This window comes from Podarcis muralis, chromosome 15, assembly GCF_964188315.1.
Source record: "Podarcis muralis chromosome 15, rPodMur119.hap1.1, whole genome shotgun sequence".
NCBI classification, from domain to species: domain Eukaryota; kingdom Metazoa; phylum Chordata; class Lepidosauria; order Squamata; family Lacertidae; genus Podarcis; species Podarcis muralis.
Genome location: NC_135669.1, coordinates 44,166,379 through 44,182,610, shown reverse-complemented (window position 1 = coordinate 44,182,610; position 16,232 = coordinate 44,166,379). Strand labels below are relative to the sequence as shown.

General features: G+C 51.4%; 1 protein-coding gene and 1 pseudogene across 6 annotated transcripts in view; one reads left to right on the top strand and one right to left on the bottom strand.

Annotated features, from left to right (window-relative positions):
- PHF12 (PHD finger protein 12) overlaps positions 1-7,546 on the bottom strand; it is a 29,816-nt gene extending 22,270 nt beyond the window's left edge. For 3 of the 5 annotated variants that reach the window (XM_028708668.2, XM_028708666.2, XM_028708667.2), the window contains exons 1-2: positions 6,844-7,546; positions 6,343-6,716 (exon numbers count right to left, since the gene is read on the bottom strand). In XM_028708668.2, the coding sequence (XP_028564501.2) occupies positions 6,343-6,716; positions 6,844-6,909 (440 nt within the window). In that variant the 5' untranslated portion in view covers positions 6,910-7,546. The remainder of the gene's footprint in view (positions 1-6,342; positions 6,717-6,843) is intronic. The other 2 variants (XM_028708664.2, XM_028708665.2) reach the window with 2 other exon arrangements.
- On the top strand, positions 5,329-14,981 carry LOC144325672 (uncharacterized; annotated as a pseudogene). Its single transcript, XR_013390888.1, has 2 exons — positions 5,329-6,187; positions 10,957-14,981. The product of XR_013390888.1 is annotated as an uncharacterized LOC144325672 (transcript).
- Positions 14,982-16,232: the final 1,251 nt, after the last annotated feature.

Genomic DNA, 16,232 nt, shown 5'->3' with positions numbered 1-16,232 from the left:
CTGTGTTGCCGAGTACCGCTTCTTCTTTTCTGATCATTTATTTTGTTTTATATTGCTTCTGGCTGTGTTTGTTAATTGATGTGCAGAGTTCATTTATGAAGAAAGGGTGGAGTATTCTTTTTATAACTTACACTGATATAACAGAGTATGTGAAAGGGAAAAAGCTGCATTTGAAAAAGATACTTGATGAAACTCTGTCTCTAAGATGATATAACAGCAGACGTTACTGTGAACCCAGAAGGTTATCCTTGTTCAAATCTGTTTCCTTTAACGCTGTGTGTGTATAACTAATAGCTGGCTCTTTGCAGTAATGATTCTGCATGAAGGCTTGATCACTATAGGAGAATATGCAACATCACTGATAGGAATGATATAGAGACTGTGAAACCAGAGACTTGGTTCATTACATGAAATCAATGTGCATTTCCTGCCACCCATAACTCCTATGCACAACTTCTCCTTTCCAAAGGCTCCCCTATTACCATCACCAGTAGCCAATCACAAAAGCCTTCCCAGATCTTTCTGCTTCCTCCAGCCTTTGCCCCCTTTGTTTCTCTATGGGCCCTCCAGCCAGGCTTGCCCTTTTCCTGGGATTCTAACAGCTCACTCTGCGCCTGCCAAGGAATCTGACTGGCTTGGCCAGGGACCCTCCTGCCTGCCACAACAAGCTGTGACATTAGGCAGCCCAGCCAACCGCTTCCAGCTTCAAAGACACAAACCCCCCTCAGTGCACTCGCCATATATATTACTGGTGTTAACAAAGAGGAAAACTGAAGATGCAAAGCTTCTACCTACCACAGCTCCGTTCAGTCCAGAACTGTCTATTCTGACGGGCTCCCGCTCTCCAGGGTCTCTGGCAGAGAACCTTCCCAACACCTGCTGTCACAATCCAGGAGCCGAATATTTGCTCCACAACCAAGCATACAGCCCCTCCTAGCAAGCCGAAAACCATAAGGAGTCATTAGCTGACAGCCGCTGATGTTAAAGGAATCTGCATGTTGAAGAGCCTCAAGCAGGCACCAGAAAACCGTTTGGGAAGTGCTTTTCCCTATACACACCTGGAGCAGTGCCCTGTGTGTCACACTACACATTTGAAACACTGAGAGGAGGAGGAGGAGGAGGAGGAGGAGGAGGAGGAGGAGGAGGAGGAGGAGGAGGAGGAGGAGGAGGAGAGTGGCAATAAAATATTCAGGCAAGCCTGCTGGATCAAGCCAATGCATCCTATGTTCACAAACAGTTGCCAACCAGATGCCCCAATGGGAAGCCCACAAGCACAACAACACTTGCCTTTCCTGCTGTTTCCAGCAACTGGTATTCAGAACCATTGCTGCCTCCAACCAAGGCGGCAGAGCAGAGCCATCGTGCCTGTGAGCCATCATAGCCCTCTCCTCCATGATTTCTCTAATCTTCTTTGGTATTAGGTAGGACTGGGAAATCATCTTATTTCCCACTGCCAGCCACTGCAGACTAGGGATGGGAAACCTTTCTGGCCTGATAGGCCAGATCCTTATCTTCTCCTGCAGGGCAACCCACCTATCAATCACCTGACATCATAATGGCACCAGGTGACTGACACTTCTCAAAGTCCCCTGGGCAGGACTTTCCAAATGCCTGATAACCAGACGATATGATGTCAGGTGTAGGGCAAGCAACTGTGGCTTGCCTGAAATGGCTTGATGGGCCAAGTGCAGAGGCCTGGCGAGCAGGATTAGGCCTGTGGGATGGAGGCTCCCCGGCCCTGGTGTAGACAATGATGAGCTAGATGGACCAATGGCTCAGCATAAGGCAGCTTTCTTTCTATGTTCCTAGGGCCAAATGACAGGTTAAAAAAAACAAAAACAAATCAGAATCATAAAGTATTAATAAACCTGTCAACACTACTTCTATGTGACGACAGGAAGAAGCAAAGACCTTCTTCCAGGTTTGTATAAAGAATGGAATGGCGACAGGCAGAGTGAACAGTAAGACAGGCAATGAACTCACATGAAGGCAATGAACACCCAAAGGCTACCCTAGGGAGGCCCAGTCCGTGTGAGGCAAGGAAATAAGTTATGCTATTTCAAACCACTGCAGATGGCACACAAAAAAATAAGAGCACGCTGGACTCTGCAGTTGCTTTGCCAGGTCTTCATTTTAAGAGCTCACTCTAGCTCTTTAAAAACGACAGCCCTATATTGAGGCGCTGAGTCAAAAAACCAGACAGAGGAGGCTGATCCTGTGCCCTCAAAGCAGTAACCTGAGAAGCTAGCAAACAGTCCCCAGAAAGGAGACAGAATCACAGAAATAATTTGGAATGGAGACACATTTAAGTTGGTGGGGGAGGAACCTGGGCATGACCATTTAAATGACCTTACACTATATTCACTTTCACCATAGGCCTTGCATTGCTATAGCGATCCTTACTTGAGAGCCAAACAGGAAGCTATAAATGGGATTTGACCCAGATGGATAGCATGGTTCACTAAGTTCGGAGGAGGCTTTTACATCCTGGAGAAAAGCCAGTTCACCTGCCCCACATTCTGCAACTGCCACTGATTTATTTGTTTGCTAGTTACCTGTTTTACACAGAAAACCACCTTCCCTTCACTGACATTCTTGGAATTCCTCAGTGAAATCACAGTTGGTGGTCGTGAGGGGGATGTGGCCTTTGGTGAGCTGAGCTCCACCACAAGATTATAAATTCACTTGGGAGCACAGGGAGGGAAAGGAGGGGTGTGTGTGTGTGTGTGTGTGTGTGTGTGTGTGAGAGAGAGAGAGAGAGAGAGAGAGAGAGAGAGAGAGAGAGAGAGGGGGGGATGACTTAAGTGGGGAAAAGGAGACTAGATGTGTATAAGCAAAGGTTTGAGTGGGAGGAACAAAATAAAGTTCCAGATACACAGCTCCTACTAGGTATTTTTTAAATATGCTATTTGCAGTTCACCTGAGAGGGCCACAAAAGCATGCATGTACTGCACTGTTTACTAGACCCCACTAGCTATTTGCAAGCAGGCTGGCCCAGGCATGCACAAAAAGCTTAAGATTAAACAGCAGCAGCAGAATGCTCTCAATATATAAGAGAATATTTTAACCAGCTTGAGCTAAGAGTGGAGTGAATGCAAAGGAGAAAACAGATGGGATGGAGATGTGGGAAAGTATTTGATTCAGATTTCCAAGAACCACAAAACGAACTGGGTTCCTTCTCTTTTTCATCCTGGTCTACCTCACACGGTTATTGTGAAGATAAAAAAGGCAAAACATTCAGTGCACTAAGCAGCTCACTGCAGCCTCCTGACATTTCTGCATAGAAAGTTTGGAGTACCTAACACAAGCAGAACACAGTCTGAGCCGAAGGGAGAACTATCAGCGCCAGAGCTCATTCCCAACTGTAACCCTTCTGGTACAAATTAAACCACAGAGGACAAGCCAGACCCCACAGCCCATCTGCGTGAAATCACAATGGGAGACCAGCTCAACTCCAGGTGGAAAGAGCAAAGAATGACAGACAGCCCCCATCTCTCTCCCTTGGGCACTCCTAATGCTTAGAGCTGCCTTTGACAACCTGGTGCCCTCCAGATGTTTTGGACTACAGCTTCCATCAGCCACAGCCATCCTGGCCATGGCAGAAGGCACAAGCTTGGCAAAGGTTGTGTTCGAATGCCATGTATGTTGCATAAGGGGCAAGACAGACTCTGAGACAAAACAAAACACTTATGCCCTCATTTTCCAGATGGTGCAACTATCCCCTCCCTTCCATCAAGAGTCCACAAGTTTGCTCACCCTGGTCTCTTTCTTCTTTTTCTGGAAATCAGCCACAGACTTCCTCCTGAGCTTGGAGCTGGAGAGGGGAATTACCCCGTCCTCCCAGGCTGCATAAACACTCCAAGCCCCTCCCAGCCACACCATGATGTCCACTTCCCCCTTCAATTTATTTATTTTCGAAGGAGTGGGTGAGGGTAGAATCAAAATGACCTCAAATTTTGGCTAGTTAGAGAGAACATACTTTCCCCAAACCCATTACTGAACTACTCTCTCCCGCTCCTTCAAATTTGGGTAAGGGTCTGAAGTCCAGCTGCCTACTGCTCTTTGCTACAAGAGGATACCCAAAAGGAACTGGGGGATTCAAAGGCAATGGCTCAGTTATTTCCAGTGCTTTAAATGGAAATATGTTTGCTTGAACTTGAAAGCCAGGAAATGCAACAAAAACAACTAATCCATTTGCATCTGAGCATGGAGGGAAGCAGGCTCAACACCCATGAATGCAGGAAGTTTAATGCCGCAGAAAGGAGTATGGAAGAAAAACATATACCAGACAAACTGCAAAAAATCCAGTGCATATGGAAGTGCATAAAATCCCGGGGGGGGGGGGGGGAGAATAAACAAAAGCAAATGATAAAGATGGCTGCACCCACCCCCAATTCAGTGTAAGAGCCACACACTTTCAGCAGGGGAAGCTCGCAGCAGTCTTTAACCATCCCTAGTGAAGTGACCATGATGGAGACAGACATGGATGCAAAGCCTCAAGCATCTTGCTTGCCAGCAGGCAAAATGGCTGATGCACACGCAAAAGCACAGAGCAAACTAGTCTCGGTTCACCAACAGGAAGGCAGCCTGTGCTCTGTTGATGGTGTGTGTGTGTGTGTGTGTGTGAATATTCCAATGAGGAACCAAAAGAATCCACACCACTGCTATTAATTGTAGAGCTGTCTTCCTCAGAGTAGCCTATCAGCAGCATGAACAGGAGAATTTGTCCTAAGATGCCTTTCTTTCTCCCTTCCCTCCCAGTTGAAGGGTGGGGATAGGCTGCCATACCAGGGCAACATACTCACACGCTCCCCCAGAAACCTCCTGTCTGGATAGGGGCATGGCTTCCCCCTTGTCTAGGAGCTCAGTAACTTTTGCCACATTTGCTTATGAACCTCACAAACAGCTTTCTCCCCCTCCTTGATCATTAAGTCAAGACTGTGTATATAGACACAACAGCCCCACAATACAGAACCATGCAATTAATTCAGTTCCAGCAATGAACCATTAAAACAAACGAAAAAAGCAAAGCGCAGCAAGAGTTAAGGATTCCCCTTTGCCAGCCTCTGCGTTTCCCCAAGCGCCTTCAAGGTTTTGCCAACAAGTGAGATCCTGAAGCACACGGAAGAGTCCTTTTATGGACACCCACTTCCCTTTCCTTATGCAAGAGGGGGAGAGAGAATAAAAATAAAGGTTAGCTTGCCTATGGCAAGCTCCCCAGGGCCTGAACAGCCCAGAAGTTAACAGCTAACCAAACAGACCACAAACACACCGTCTTTCCCTGGGCCTGAATTACCAAGGGCTCAGGCCTAGCAGCCACTGAGAAGACGGAGGGGCTCCCCAGGGCTGGAACAATGGGCTCGGAAACCTGCAAAGCAGCTCTCCCCGCAAGCATCCCAACAATTTGGCAAATCAACAAAAGATGCGGAAGGAGGGAGGGAAGGAGCAGCCCGATCGTGAGGGGCTCCCGTGCCTGTTTCCTCGGGAGGAAGCTTGCACGGAACTGCAGCAGGCACGGAGCCCTGCCCTCTCCAGGGTGGCCTTGGTAGCCTGCCCCCCTCCTCTCTCTGCTGCAAGGCAGCGATCGCCCCAAAGGCCGGGTGGGAGGCAGGCGGAGAGAGCGAGCGAGCGAGCGATCGGCCGGGGGACGGCCGGGAAAAGGGGGCTCGGGCACCGATCGCAGCATGCAAAGGGGGCGGGGGACGGACGGCGGCGGCACCCGAGGAGACCAGATGGGCAAAATGGCGCTGGGAATAAAATGCAACAATTTCAGGCAGGTCGCCATGTTGTCAGGAGCAAAGCGGGGCCCGGCTGGGAGAAAAAGCAAGCCGCGAGCGAGCGAGTCAGCGAGGGCGGAGCGCCGGAGCGCGTCGCCTGTGGCCGGCGGGGAGGGAAAAAAACACCACCGCCCAGCAACAACAACAGGAGCCGGTCGGGCCCGACGAGTTTCCGCCCGCGCAAAACACAGAGAAAGAAAAACGGCCAGCAGCGTCGCACGAGAGATTATAACGGGACTTTTCCGCGGGGGCGGGGAGAAAGCGGACGCGGCAAGCCGGAGCGACTCCGAATTGGCGCAGAGGAGGGGAAAAGGAGGAGACTCCGAAATCGTCAAGAAACAGCAGGGCATGGATACTACGGGAGGTGGAGGGAAGGGAGATTTGGAATGACTCCGGATCGGGAAAGAAAAGTAAGCGGGGTTTGCAGGGAAGATGGCATGCAAATGGATGGATGGATGGAAGGGATGGATCAGGCGGCGATGGGTGGAAGGAGGACCCGGAGTGACTCCAAATCGGAGGCGGGATGGGGGGGGTGCGTTTCTCTCGCCTCCTCCCTGTCTCTCACCAGCACTGGAGGTGGAAGGCGGCGGGGCAGTGGTCGCAGCAGAGCAGGTCGCCGCCTTCCTTGCAGCTGTCGCAGCTGTCGTGGTTGGTGGCGCGGCCGCTCCGGCGCTGCTGCTGGGCCGAGTGGTGATGCTGGTGCGCCGGGTGGTGCTGCCGGTCTCCGCCGTGCGCGGGGTGGTGCTGCTGCTGCTGGTGGTGCGCCGGGTGGTGGTGGTGGTGCGGCGACGCGTGGTGCTGCTGGTGGTGATGGTGCGCCGGGTGGTGGTGGTGCTGGTGGTGGTCCCCGCTGCGGTCCGGCCGGCGGCTCCGCTTCTCGCTGCCTCCCGCGCCGGCGCCGTCGTCGCTCCGGGGAGGCGCCAGCAGCGCCTGGATTTGCTGCCGTGTCGGGGAAAGAGGAAGAAAGGGGTGAGCGGGATGGAGACCGGAGGAAGGGGAGCAAGAGGAGGGGGTCAGGGTCCCTCCCGCCGCCGCCGCCGCGCGCGCGCCCTCCCGCTCCGCTCACCTCCATCAGCCCCCCGGACGTGTCCAGGTCGTAGACCACCGTCTTGGCCTCCATCCTCTCCCACATCCAACAGCGGCGCCGCGCAGGGCCGGCGGCGGCCCCGGCGGAGGGCGGGCGGGAACCGGAGCGGGGGAAGGGAGCGCCGCCGCCGCCCCTGGCGCTGCTCCTCCGGCTCCTCCCGGTGGCTGACAGGCCGCCCTTCGTCCCCTCCGTCGTCGCGTCCTGCTCCTGGCGCCGGGTCTCCGGTATCGCCGCCGCCGCCGCCGCGAGGGAGGCTGCTGCCCTGCTGGGCCTCGTCCCGCGGCCTCCTACCCGACGGGCCTGGCCGCCGCCTCCGCTGCTGCCCGGAGCGGCCCCGGGAAGGCTGAGGGGACGGCTGCCATGACAGGGGGCGGGGCCCGCGCTGCTCCCGCCGCCGCCGTTGCCTCCTAGGGCTGCTCCTCCTGCTCCCCGCCGCCGGCTCCTGAGGGAAAAGGCGAGCGGGGTCTGACGGGCGCCGCCGCCGCCGCCTCCTCACTCGCAGGGCCCCGCCGCCGTAGTCGCCGCTGCCGCCGTAGCCACAGCGCTCGTCGCGCAGGCGCACAGCGCCCTCCCCGACGCCCCGGGAGCATGCGCGCGGAGGAGGGTGCTGTCTGCGCAGACGCAGGGAATGGTGGTTGGGGGGGGCGAACGACACTTTGGATGCCCTTATTTATTTATTTATCCCCCCTCTTTTCAGACTTTCGACAGCCCGCCCTTTGCGCACGCGCACTTTACCCCTTCTTTTCTCGCACATGCGCAGTTCTCGCTCCCTTTTTTTTTACGTATAGGCAATCGGTTCTCCATTTCTAAACACGCACTGTCCCCGCTCCCTTTCGTACGCATGCGTAGTCCTCGCTCCATACCCCCCCCGTGCGCGTGTGCAACCTTCCTCCGTGTTTCCTTTTTGTACGCATGCCTAGTGCTAAATACGTTTGCTTTCAACGCATGCGCAATCCAGCTCTTGTGTTGCCCTTTCTACGCATGCGTACCCTTTCGTGGGTTTTTGCACTCTGCTTTCTGCGCATGCTCAATAACCGCTTTCTTCCCTCTGTTTACAGTGGGGAAACTTCACGAAATCAAATGAAGCAACATTTTCCTAACAGTTATGAAACAGATTGTACACAGCGGTTTCTAGAAAAGGAATACAGTAGTTGTTCTTTTCTACGCAGCCGCAGTTCCGCCTCTCTTATTTCCTCCCCGCCCTTTGCTTCGACGCAGCGGCGGTCAAGCTCAGACGACCGCTCTCGCGCATGCGCACAGCGTGGACTGCCTGACTGGAGCGACCGCCGCCACTTCTAGCGCGTGCGCGCAAAGGGCCGAAAGCGGCGGGCTGAGATTGCGCGTGCGCGTTGGACTCCCCGCTCTGCAAGTGGGCGGGGTCCTTCCTCCTTTGCCAAGCGGCAGGTACAGCGAGGCTCAGTTCTTTTGTCCGCAGCCCGGATTTCGTGGTTCTTTTTGAAGCTTTGTTTAAGCCTTCTGGCGGGAGTTGCAGAAGATCCTCATTAAAAGAGACAATAGAAAGTTATGGCTTGATTGAGCCGGGAATCCAGAAATATTGTAAAATTAATGAGTGTTAAAATGATGTTGGATGAAAGTTATGTGGTTTTTAGCTATAACGCTATAAGGAGTATGAAAAAAAAATGGACTATTAACAGACAAAAATTTAATGTTATATTATTTTAAGATTAAAGATTAGGATAAACAAAGAGGGGAAGGATTTGCTGAACTAACAAACTGAACTGGAATACAAAAAGGGAGGTGTGAGGAGGTCCGGGAAATAAGCAAACGAAAGAAAGTGATGGAAAGATGGAATTGTGTTTTTTTTAAAATCTATTTTTACTTTGTTTTTTCTTTTTTCATTTTGTAAAATTCTAATAAATATCTTTAAAAAAAAAAAAAGATTGAGCCGGGTATCCTAGTATAGGTGGTAGGCATGGAGGAGGCCATCCCAGGTGGCGCGCGCTTGGTTCTCTGCATCTCCTCATTTAACCCCCACAACAACCCTGCGAGGTCGCCCAAGAGACCTGTAATAAACGAAAACCCGCCCTGGTTCCCTTATGGAGGACACAAGAGCCCTTACAGAGTCCTTTGTAGGTTCTCCATCTGTCAGAGAAAATAACAGAGGCCAGCCAGAGAATATTGAGAAGCAAAGCAGCTCGTAAGCCTGATCTTTATTGAACTGTTGCAACAGGGTGTCCCCTTCACACACAGGAGAAGGAGGAGGACCCAGAACCAAGGTGTGTCCGCCCTTATATAGACATTTTAAATTGCCCGCCCTGGAGTCTAAGACCACCCCCAGAAACAACATACCTGCATTACAGAAAGGGCGGTCTACAGCAGAAATCTGAGTGCGTTGTTTATCTCCTGTCTGGCAGGTTACCTGTTAATGCTTACTTGATTGGATACCCTGGGGAGCCTGGCCAGTCTTTTGTAATGATAAATACTTAGTTCCTGAGCCAGGTCACAGGCTCACCCTATTCATACACAGACATACCCTTAAGACAGCATTTGTGAAGGAAAAGACAATGGGGAGGCTCTTCCATTGGACCTTGCAGAAAAAACACCTGGTCAGCCTGAGAGTCAAAATGGCTCCATAGCTGCTTTCCTGTGCATCTTCAGACATATGGCCTATATATCTATGTATGTGTTTGCATGGTACATTGAACCTTTATTATATACAGAAGACCTTAATTTATTTATTTCAGACCCAAGGTCACCGAGTGAGTTTCATGGCCGAGTCGGGATTTGAACCCAGGCCCTAGTCCCCCAGCACACAAATTCCCCCAACCCCATGCATGGGCTCCCCTGCCCCCTCTCGCCTGGCCCTGCTCCTTGGCCACCTGCCAATCCCTTGGTCCATCCAACTCAGTAGTGCTGGCACAGACTGGCAGCAGAACCTCCCCAGGGTTTCAGACGAGGACCTTTCCTACACCTGGAGATGACCCTGGAAATTGAACTTGAAACCTTCTGCCTGCAAAGGAGATGCTCCACCCCTGAGCTATGGGCCTTCCTCTAAAAATAAAGTTAAGATTCTAGTCCTCATGTTTTTGAATCAAGGGCCAGTCACTGCCTCTCAGCTTAACCTACCTCACAGGGTTGTCGTGGGGACTGATTGGAGAGGGAGAGAACTCTGTACGCCAGTTTGAGCTCCTTGGAGAAGAAAAGTGGGATATAAATGCCGTAGATAAATACCTTACACGGCAGCGTTCAGAACTGCAAAGGGTCGCTTCCGGATAGTTACACACGCATATCCTCTCACAAACACACCCCTTTCTATGATTATACAACCTTCCTAGATCATAGAATAATCTCATAGCTGTACAATGTTCTCATAAGTATACAATAGTAATAATTAGGGCTGCAGTGCACCAGTCAGTGCAGATCTGATCTTTATTTTGGCGGTTGAATAGGAGCCAATCAACTGAATGGCACCTTTTATTATTGTTATTCTCGTTTTTTCCTTAATTTGTTCGCATAAGCAAAATGGCTTTTATACAAGCCTTTTTTACACCAGGGTAAGTAAACACACTGGTGGCCATTGGTGTTTATTGTAATGAGGCTGTTTGAAAGATGATGGGTTGTTCTTGTTTTGATTTTTATGATCTATTTTGTGTTTTTATATTGTGATTTTATGCTGCGAACCGCCGGGAGACCTGCGGGTACAGGGCGGTATACAAATTTAATAAATAATAAGAATAATAATCTGTTGTGTGTTGCCTTTCAGCTAGATCTGTCATTCTCTAAGTTGTGTTTTCCTTGAAGTTCCAGTGCATGTGCGCCCCGTTCTCTTGAACCCAAAGCACCTTGTGTTTTCCGTGTTCCTAAATGCTTAGGTTTTGTGCATGTGAGAGACCTCTTGGGGTAGTAGCTTGTGTGTCAGACCAGGGCCAGGGTTCAAATCTGCCACTCGGCCATGAGTCTCTCACCTTGGGCCAGTCACTGCCTCTGCCAGCCTCACCTGTTGTGGGGCTAGAACCGCGTGTGCCACATTGGGCTGCTTGGAGGGGAAATGTGGGGTTGCAATGCAATGAATAAATAAATAAATAATACAGAACTCCTCCCCTCCTCCTTTTTCCTGCATTCCTTCTCCAGAGTGACCCTTGGAGCCTATCCTCACCTCCTTTCACACAGATGGGCTCCGATCAGCACAAAGGGCAAGAAGACTTCTTTTTATTGGCTAAAAAGCCCCCCTTTCATGCCAACTGGGCAGCTCCAGGACGCTGGAGACAACAACCCTGCTGCAGAAAGTGTCGTGGGTCCCTGAAACATAACCCCAAACTATTGCACCTCTGATCTTGTACCATTTACCCATTTTAGCATTTCGAAACTGAAAACTACCTTGGGGTGCCTTGGCAGAAAGGCTGTGTATAGGCACGCTAAAGAAATAAACAGCAAGGAGGATGGATAGCAGGACATGGGCTTCCCTCTTGGGGCTTCTGCAGGGGTCCAGCCCCCAGATTGCTCCTGCCAGTCAGTGTAGACAGTACTGAGCAAGATGGACCAATGGTCAGAGTCGGTAGAAAGCAGCTCCCTATTTTCCTGCTTTAAGAATAATGAGGACTAGGATCTTTTTTTCCTAGGGGAAGGGGCGTAGCCTGGTGGCAGAACACCTGCTGTGCTTGCAAGGGGTCCCAGATTTCAATCCCCAGATTTCAATCCAGGTGGGACAGGGATAATTCCCCCATCTGAAACACCCCCTCACAGAACTACAATTTCCAGAGTGGTTTGACAGCCAAGCCCTCTTCCCAGGGAACTCTGGGAATGGTAGTTTGGGGTGGGGGCAGGTCCCCTTTCAACTCTCAGCACTCTGAACAGACTACAGCTCCCAGAATTCTTTGGGGGAAGTGCTATCATAGTGCTTTGATTGTATTGTGTAGACATGGCTATAGATCCCATTGAAAAACACTTTGTTTTTATAGAAAGTACACTGCCTTGGCCCATATGCACCCACTTGGCTGCTTCGATCTGCGGAACCCGTTCCTCATCTGTATACGCTCAATTTTGTGTGTGGAACTTTGGAACTCCCTGCCTATTGAAACCAGGCAGGTTCATTCATTGCACTTTTTCAGCACCTGCTTAAAACATCTTTCCTTAGGCAGACCTACCCAGAGGTTTGGAAAGCAGATGGGAGTTTTCACCTGTTTTTGGTCTGTTGTTTTAACTTTTCAAAAGTCTCAAATTATTGCGTTTAATGTTTCTTAGTGATAGTTTTGTTTTCTGTAAACCATTTTTGTTTTGTTTTGGCAATTCAGCGGGGTATAGATTTTATGAAATAAATAGTAAACAAAGAAACAAGCTGGGAATTATAAGATGAAGGTATTTTATCTGGAACCCTCTGCTTAATCTGCAACCAGCACTGACACCTCTCACCCCCAAGAAAGGATGCTCCAAGATACACCGGGGCTGCCCACCCTCAACAACTGCAGCCAGCACATCTTATTTTTTCAGCACGGGGGTACATTTTAGGGGGGGGACAGCAACACCTCTGTCCTCTTGTAATCTTCATTTACCCCAATTGCAACACAGGAGCTGGCCGGCTGCTGGCGCCAGGCCTGTAGGACGCAATTGAACCACAGGACACCAGATTCTTCCAAAACACCAGTTTTATTCATTAAACAATCCAAAAGGTCGGTTCTTTCCCCTCAACCCCCCACCCCTGTTTCCCCTCCCTACCCCCAAAAAACAGGCTGAACAACTGAGAATTTTTACTCTATTTTACACTCTACAGGTAAAAATCTTCCCGCATGGCTAGGGCGAGGGGAGCGAGACAAGACCCCTCCTCCCGAAACATATGCCTAGTCCACCCTCCCACCCCCAAGAGCCCAGCTGGAAAGGCCCCTTCTCATAGAGAAGGGGTCCAGACATACCTGGTTGGCTAAGCAGACGAGGGGAGGCGAGGAGGGGCTCTGGGAGGGGCCCTTTCCTCCAAAACCCACCACCTAGGGTCGCCTTGGAGGGTAGTCACTGCAGACAGAAGCCAAGGGGCTGCCCCATATCCCAGAGAACTAATGCTGGCCCAGAACCCAAGGTTGACGTAAAGTTCCCCCTCCCCACCAGTTTCCAGAATTGAGCCAGCTTTGCAGAAAATGCATCAGGGATGTGGGGTGGAGACTGGCAGCTCCCTGCTTTTGCTCCCCCCACTCTCCCCAGGTAAGAGGTAGGAAGGGAAGGGCCAGCTGGCTGTGCAAACGGAAGGTGCATTAGCCACGTTGAAAGCGTTTGTGCCCAGGTCATTTCCCTTTCCTCACCCTTCCCCGTCCCTCTTTCCTTTTATGCTGCATCTATATATGTTGCACATAGACTCAAAGAGTTGGGTGGGGTCCCGAGGATCATCTAGTTCAACCCCTTGCAATGTAGGTATCACGGCTATCATTAAATTAAAAAAAATTAAATTCTAATTAAATACATAAAAGCACCATGCCAGTAGCAGAACTCGATGAGGACTGGTGCGTTGTGCTGTGAAATAAGTGTGAGTGCGTGTGCGCAATATCCAGGTTTCCCATGCAGAAGGGGGAAATAATTGGACTCTTGGCTTATGCGGTGCTCTGTTTGGTGGGGAAACGGAATGAGCACAAACACTCCTGCAGGAAGCAATACTGTGGCAGCCAAGGGGTACTTTGTGCTGACCTGCTGGACTTGGCAAGGGGCTAGTAGCCTTCAAGAGCCCTCTTCTCCTCCAATTCGTCCAATCCTCTCTTAAAGCCATCCAGGTTGGTGGCCATCACCACTTCCAGTGGAAGGGAGTTCCACAGTTTAACCTCGTCCTGAACGTTCCAACGTATATAATGTGTAATGAAGCTTCTGTTCTGTTTGTTGTGATCGCATGTGATGGAGGTGTAAGGAAGAGTAGGAGTCAGGGCCTGTGGGACCCTGGGGGCGCTGTGATTGGGGCTTTTGATAGATGGGTGGGGCAACCGACCTGTCAATCACCTGTACCACAGGACTGACAGGTGGGCTCCCTGTCTGTCAAAGTTTACCCGTTGGGACAGGTAAAGATCTGCCCCTTTGGGCAAAAAAAAAAGGGGTATCTTTCTTCTGGATCAATGCGACACAGGAGGAGAACAGTTTCCCAGCCAGAGGGCAACCCTTCTATTAAAACATCTGCACTGGTTGGCAGTTCATTTCTGGACCCAATTCACGGTTCTCATGTTGGTCAGCCCTAAATGACTCCTGCCCCAAGTAGCTGAAAGTCTGCCTCCTTAGCCGACAGACCCTCTTGGGTGCTGAGATCGGCAGAGGAGACCCTCTGGGTGGCTCCTTGGCCCTCAGAGGTTTGTGGGTGGTGGTGGCTCAGGGCAAGAGGGCCTTCTCTGTGGTGGCCCCTCAGCTGTGCAAGGAATTCCCTCCCCGCAGAAGTGCACCTGCAGCTGTCGGCGACTGCTGAAGTCACACCTCTTTACCCTGGCTTTTGACACCTGACGCCTATGTCTTTAGGACCCAGCTCTCCACATTTCCACGGCAGCTTGCGGATTCCACTTTGAAAGTCCTCATGAAAATTCACCAGTGTTTCAGCACAGCTGCCTCCCGGTAGCCACATTTGGATATGCCATTTTGCCTCACGCAAACAGCTCAACAAAGCACCCCGCCCCCCTCAACTCGAAACAATGCCCATTTGCATGTTATATGCCCTGGCAGCTGGCATGCGGACTTTGCCCACGTGTGTGTATATCTATATATGCATTTCTTGCACCCATTACCCATCGGATGGAACCGCCTTGCAAAATTCCGAGATGTCTGAATTTTCGAAAGGCTGCTGCTGTTTTCGGTTCCAAAAGTGTGGATTGTGTAGGTGCACCCAGAGTCGAGTTTCACCCCCATCTGGAATAAACTGACTTTTTCCTTGTGCGGCCAGACACCTTTGTCACCCACCTAGGCTCTGTTCTAGCCTTCTAGGGCTGGCCCCTCCTGGGTCACAATTGGCCCACCCTCCACCCCAATGCCATGGTTAAAGCCATGGTTTTCCCAGTAGTGATGTATGGAAGTGAGAGCTGGACCATAAAGAAGGCTGATGGCCAAAGAATGGATGCTTTTGAATTATGGTGCTGGAGGAGACTCTTGAGAGTCCCATGGACTGCAAGAAGATCCAACCTCTCCATCCTGAAGGAAATCAGCCCTGAGTGCTCACTGGAAGGACAGATCCTGAAGCTGAGGCTCCAATACTTTGGCCACTTCATGAGAAGACTCCCTGGAGAAGACACTGATGCTGGGAAAGATGGAGGGCACAAGGAGAAGGGGGCGACGGAGGAAGAGATGGTTGGATAGTGTTTTCGAGGTTACCAGCATGAGTTTGACCAAACTGCGGGAGGCAGTGGAAGACAGGAGTGCCTGGCGTGCTCTGGTCCATGGGGTCACGAAGAGTCGGACACGACTAAACGACTAAACAACAACAACCACCCCAATGACCCATAACCCTCCCACAACCAGGCTTCTAAGGCGGGCCTGGGAAACCTTTGCTTCCCCTCCACGAAGTGCTGTCAAACTATAACTCCCATCTGCCCCCAGCAAGCATGGCTGATGGCCAGGGGTTAAGGGAGTTGTAGTTCAGTAACATATGGGAGACAAAGGTCCCCACGCTTCCTGTAGGGCCTCCTTAGAGGGCAGTGTGGGAGGCAGAGTCTATGCCCCACTTGTTCAATCTCCCCCTCTGCCCCCCCAAAGGGAAGACTCACAAGAGTGGTTGGTGGGTGTTAAACATCTCCCTCCCCTATTCATGTTACCTTCTCAATTTTTTATTTTATTTTTTAAAAAGTCCTTGTAAAATTCCTGCGTGATGTTTTGAACCTTGAGTTGCCGGTCCTAACATTTGGGGGCTTTTCATTTTTCACTTCTGGTCATCTCAGGGCCTGGGGCCCAAAGGGTGGGCTAGCACCAGAGGCAAGAGGTTGGACCTGCAGTTCCTGCAAGGAGGGGGCAGGAAAATGCCCGCTCAATGGTGCAAACACCAGTCTGTGGATGTGATGGCCTGGGAATCCAATTCAGAGGGTGAACCGGAGGAATCCCAGCCTGCACAGGAGTCCCCGCCTCCAGGGCCGGCTGAACTGGGGCAGGGACTTGATTCTGAAGCGCCTGCACCTGTGCCGGATCCTCAGGAGCAGGCACCAGGTGAATCCACTCTGGCTCCGGAGGTGGTTGAGGACTCAGTGCCTACAGGTGAGTCTCCCCCTGGGTCCAGTAACCCTCCAGCCTCTCCTGAACTGCAGAGGCTCAGGGCAGAGAGGCGAAGGGAACTGGTTTCTCCCAGGAGGAGTGCTTGCCTTAAGGCCAGGAGAGGCGGGTTTCCTGGGGGCCGGGGCCGCCCCTGGCCTCAGAGAAGATAAAGGCCAGTCAGCCCAGTCTCAGGTGGCAGGAGCAACGTCGTCGTTGAGTAC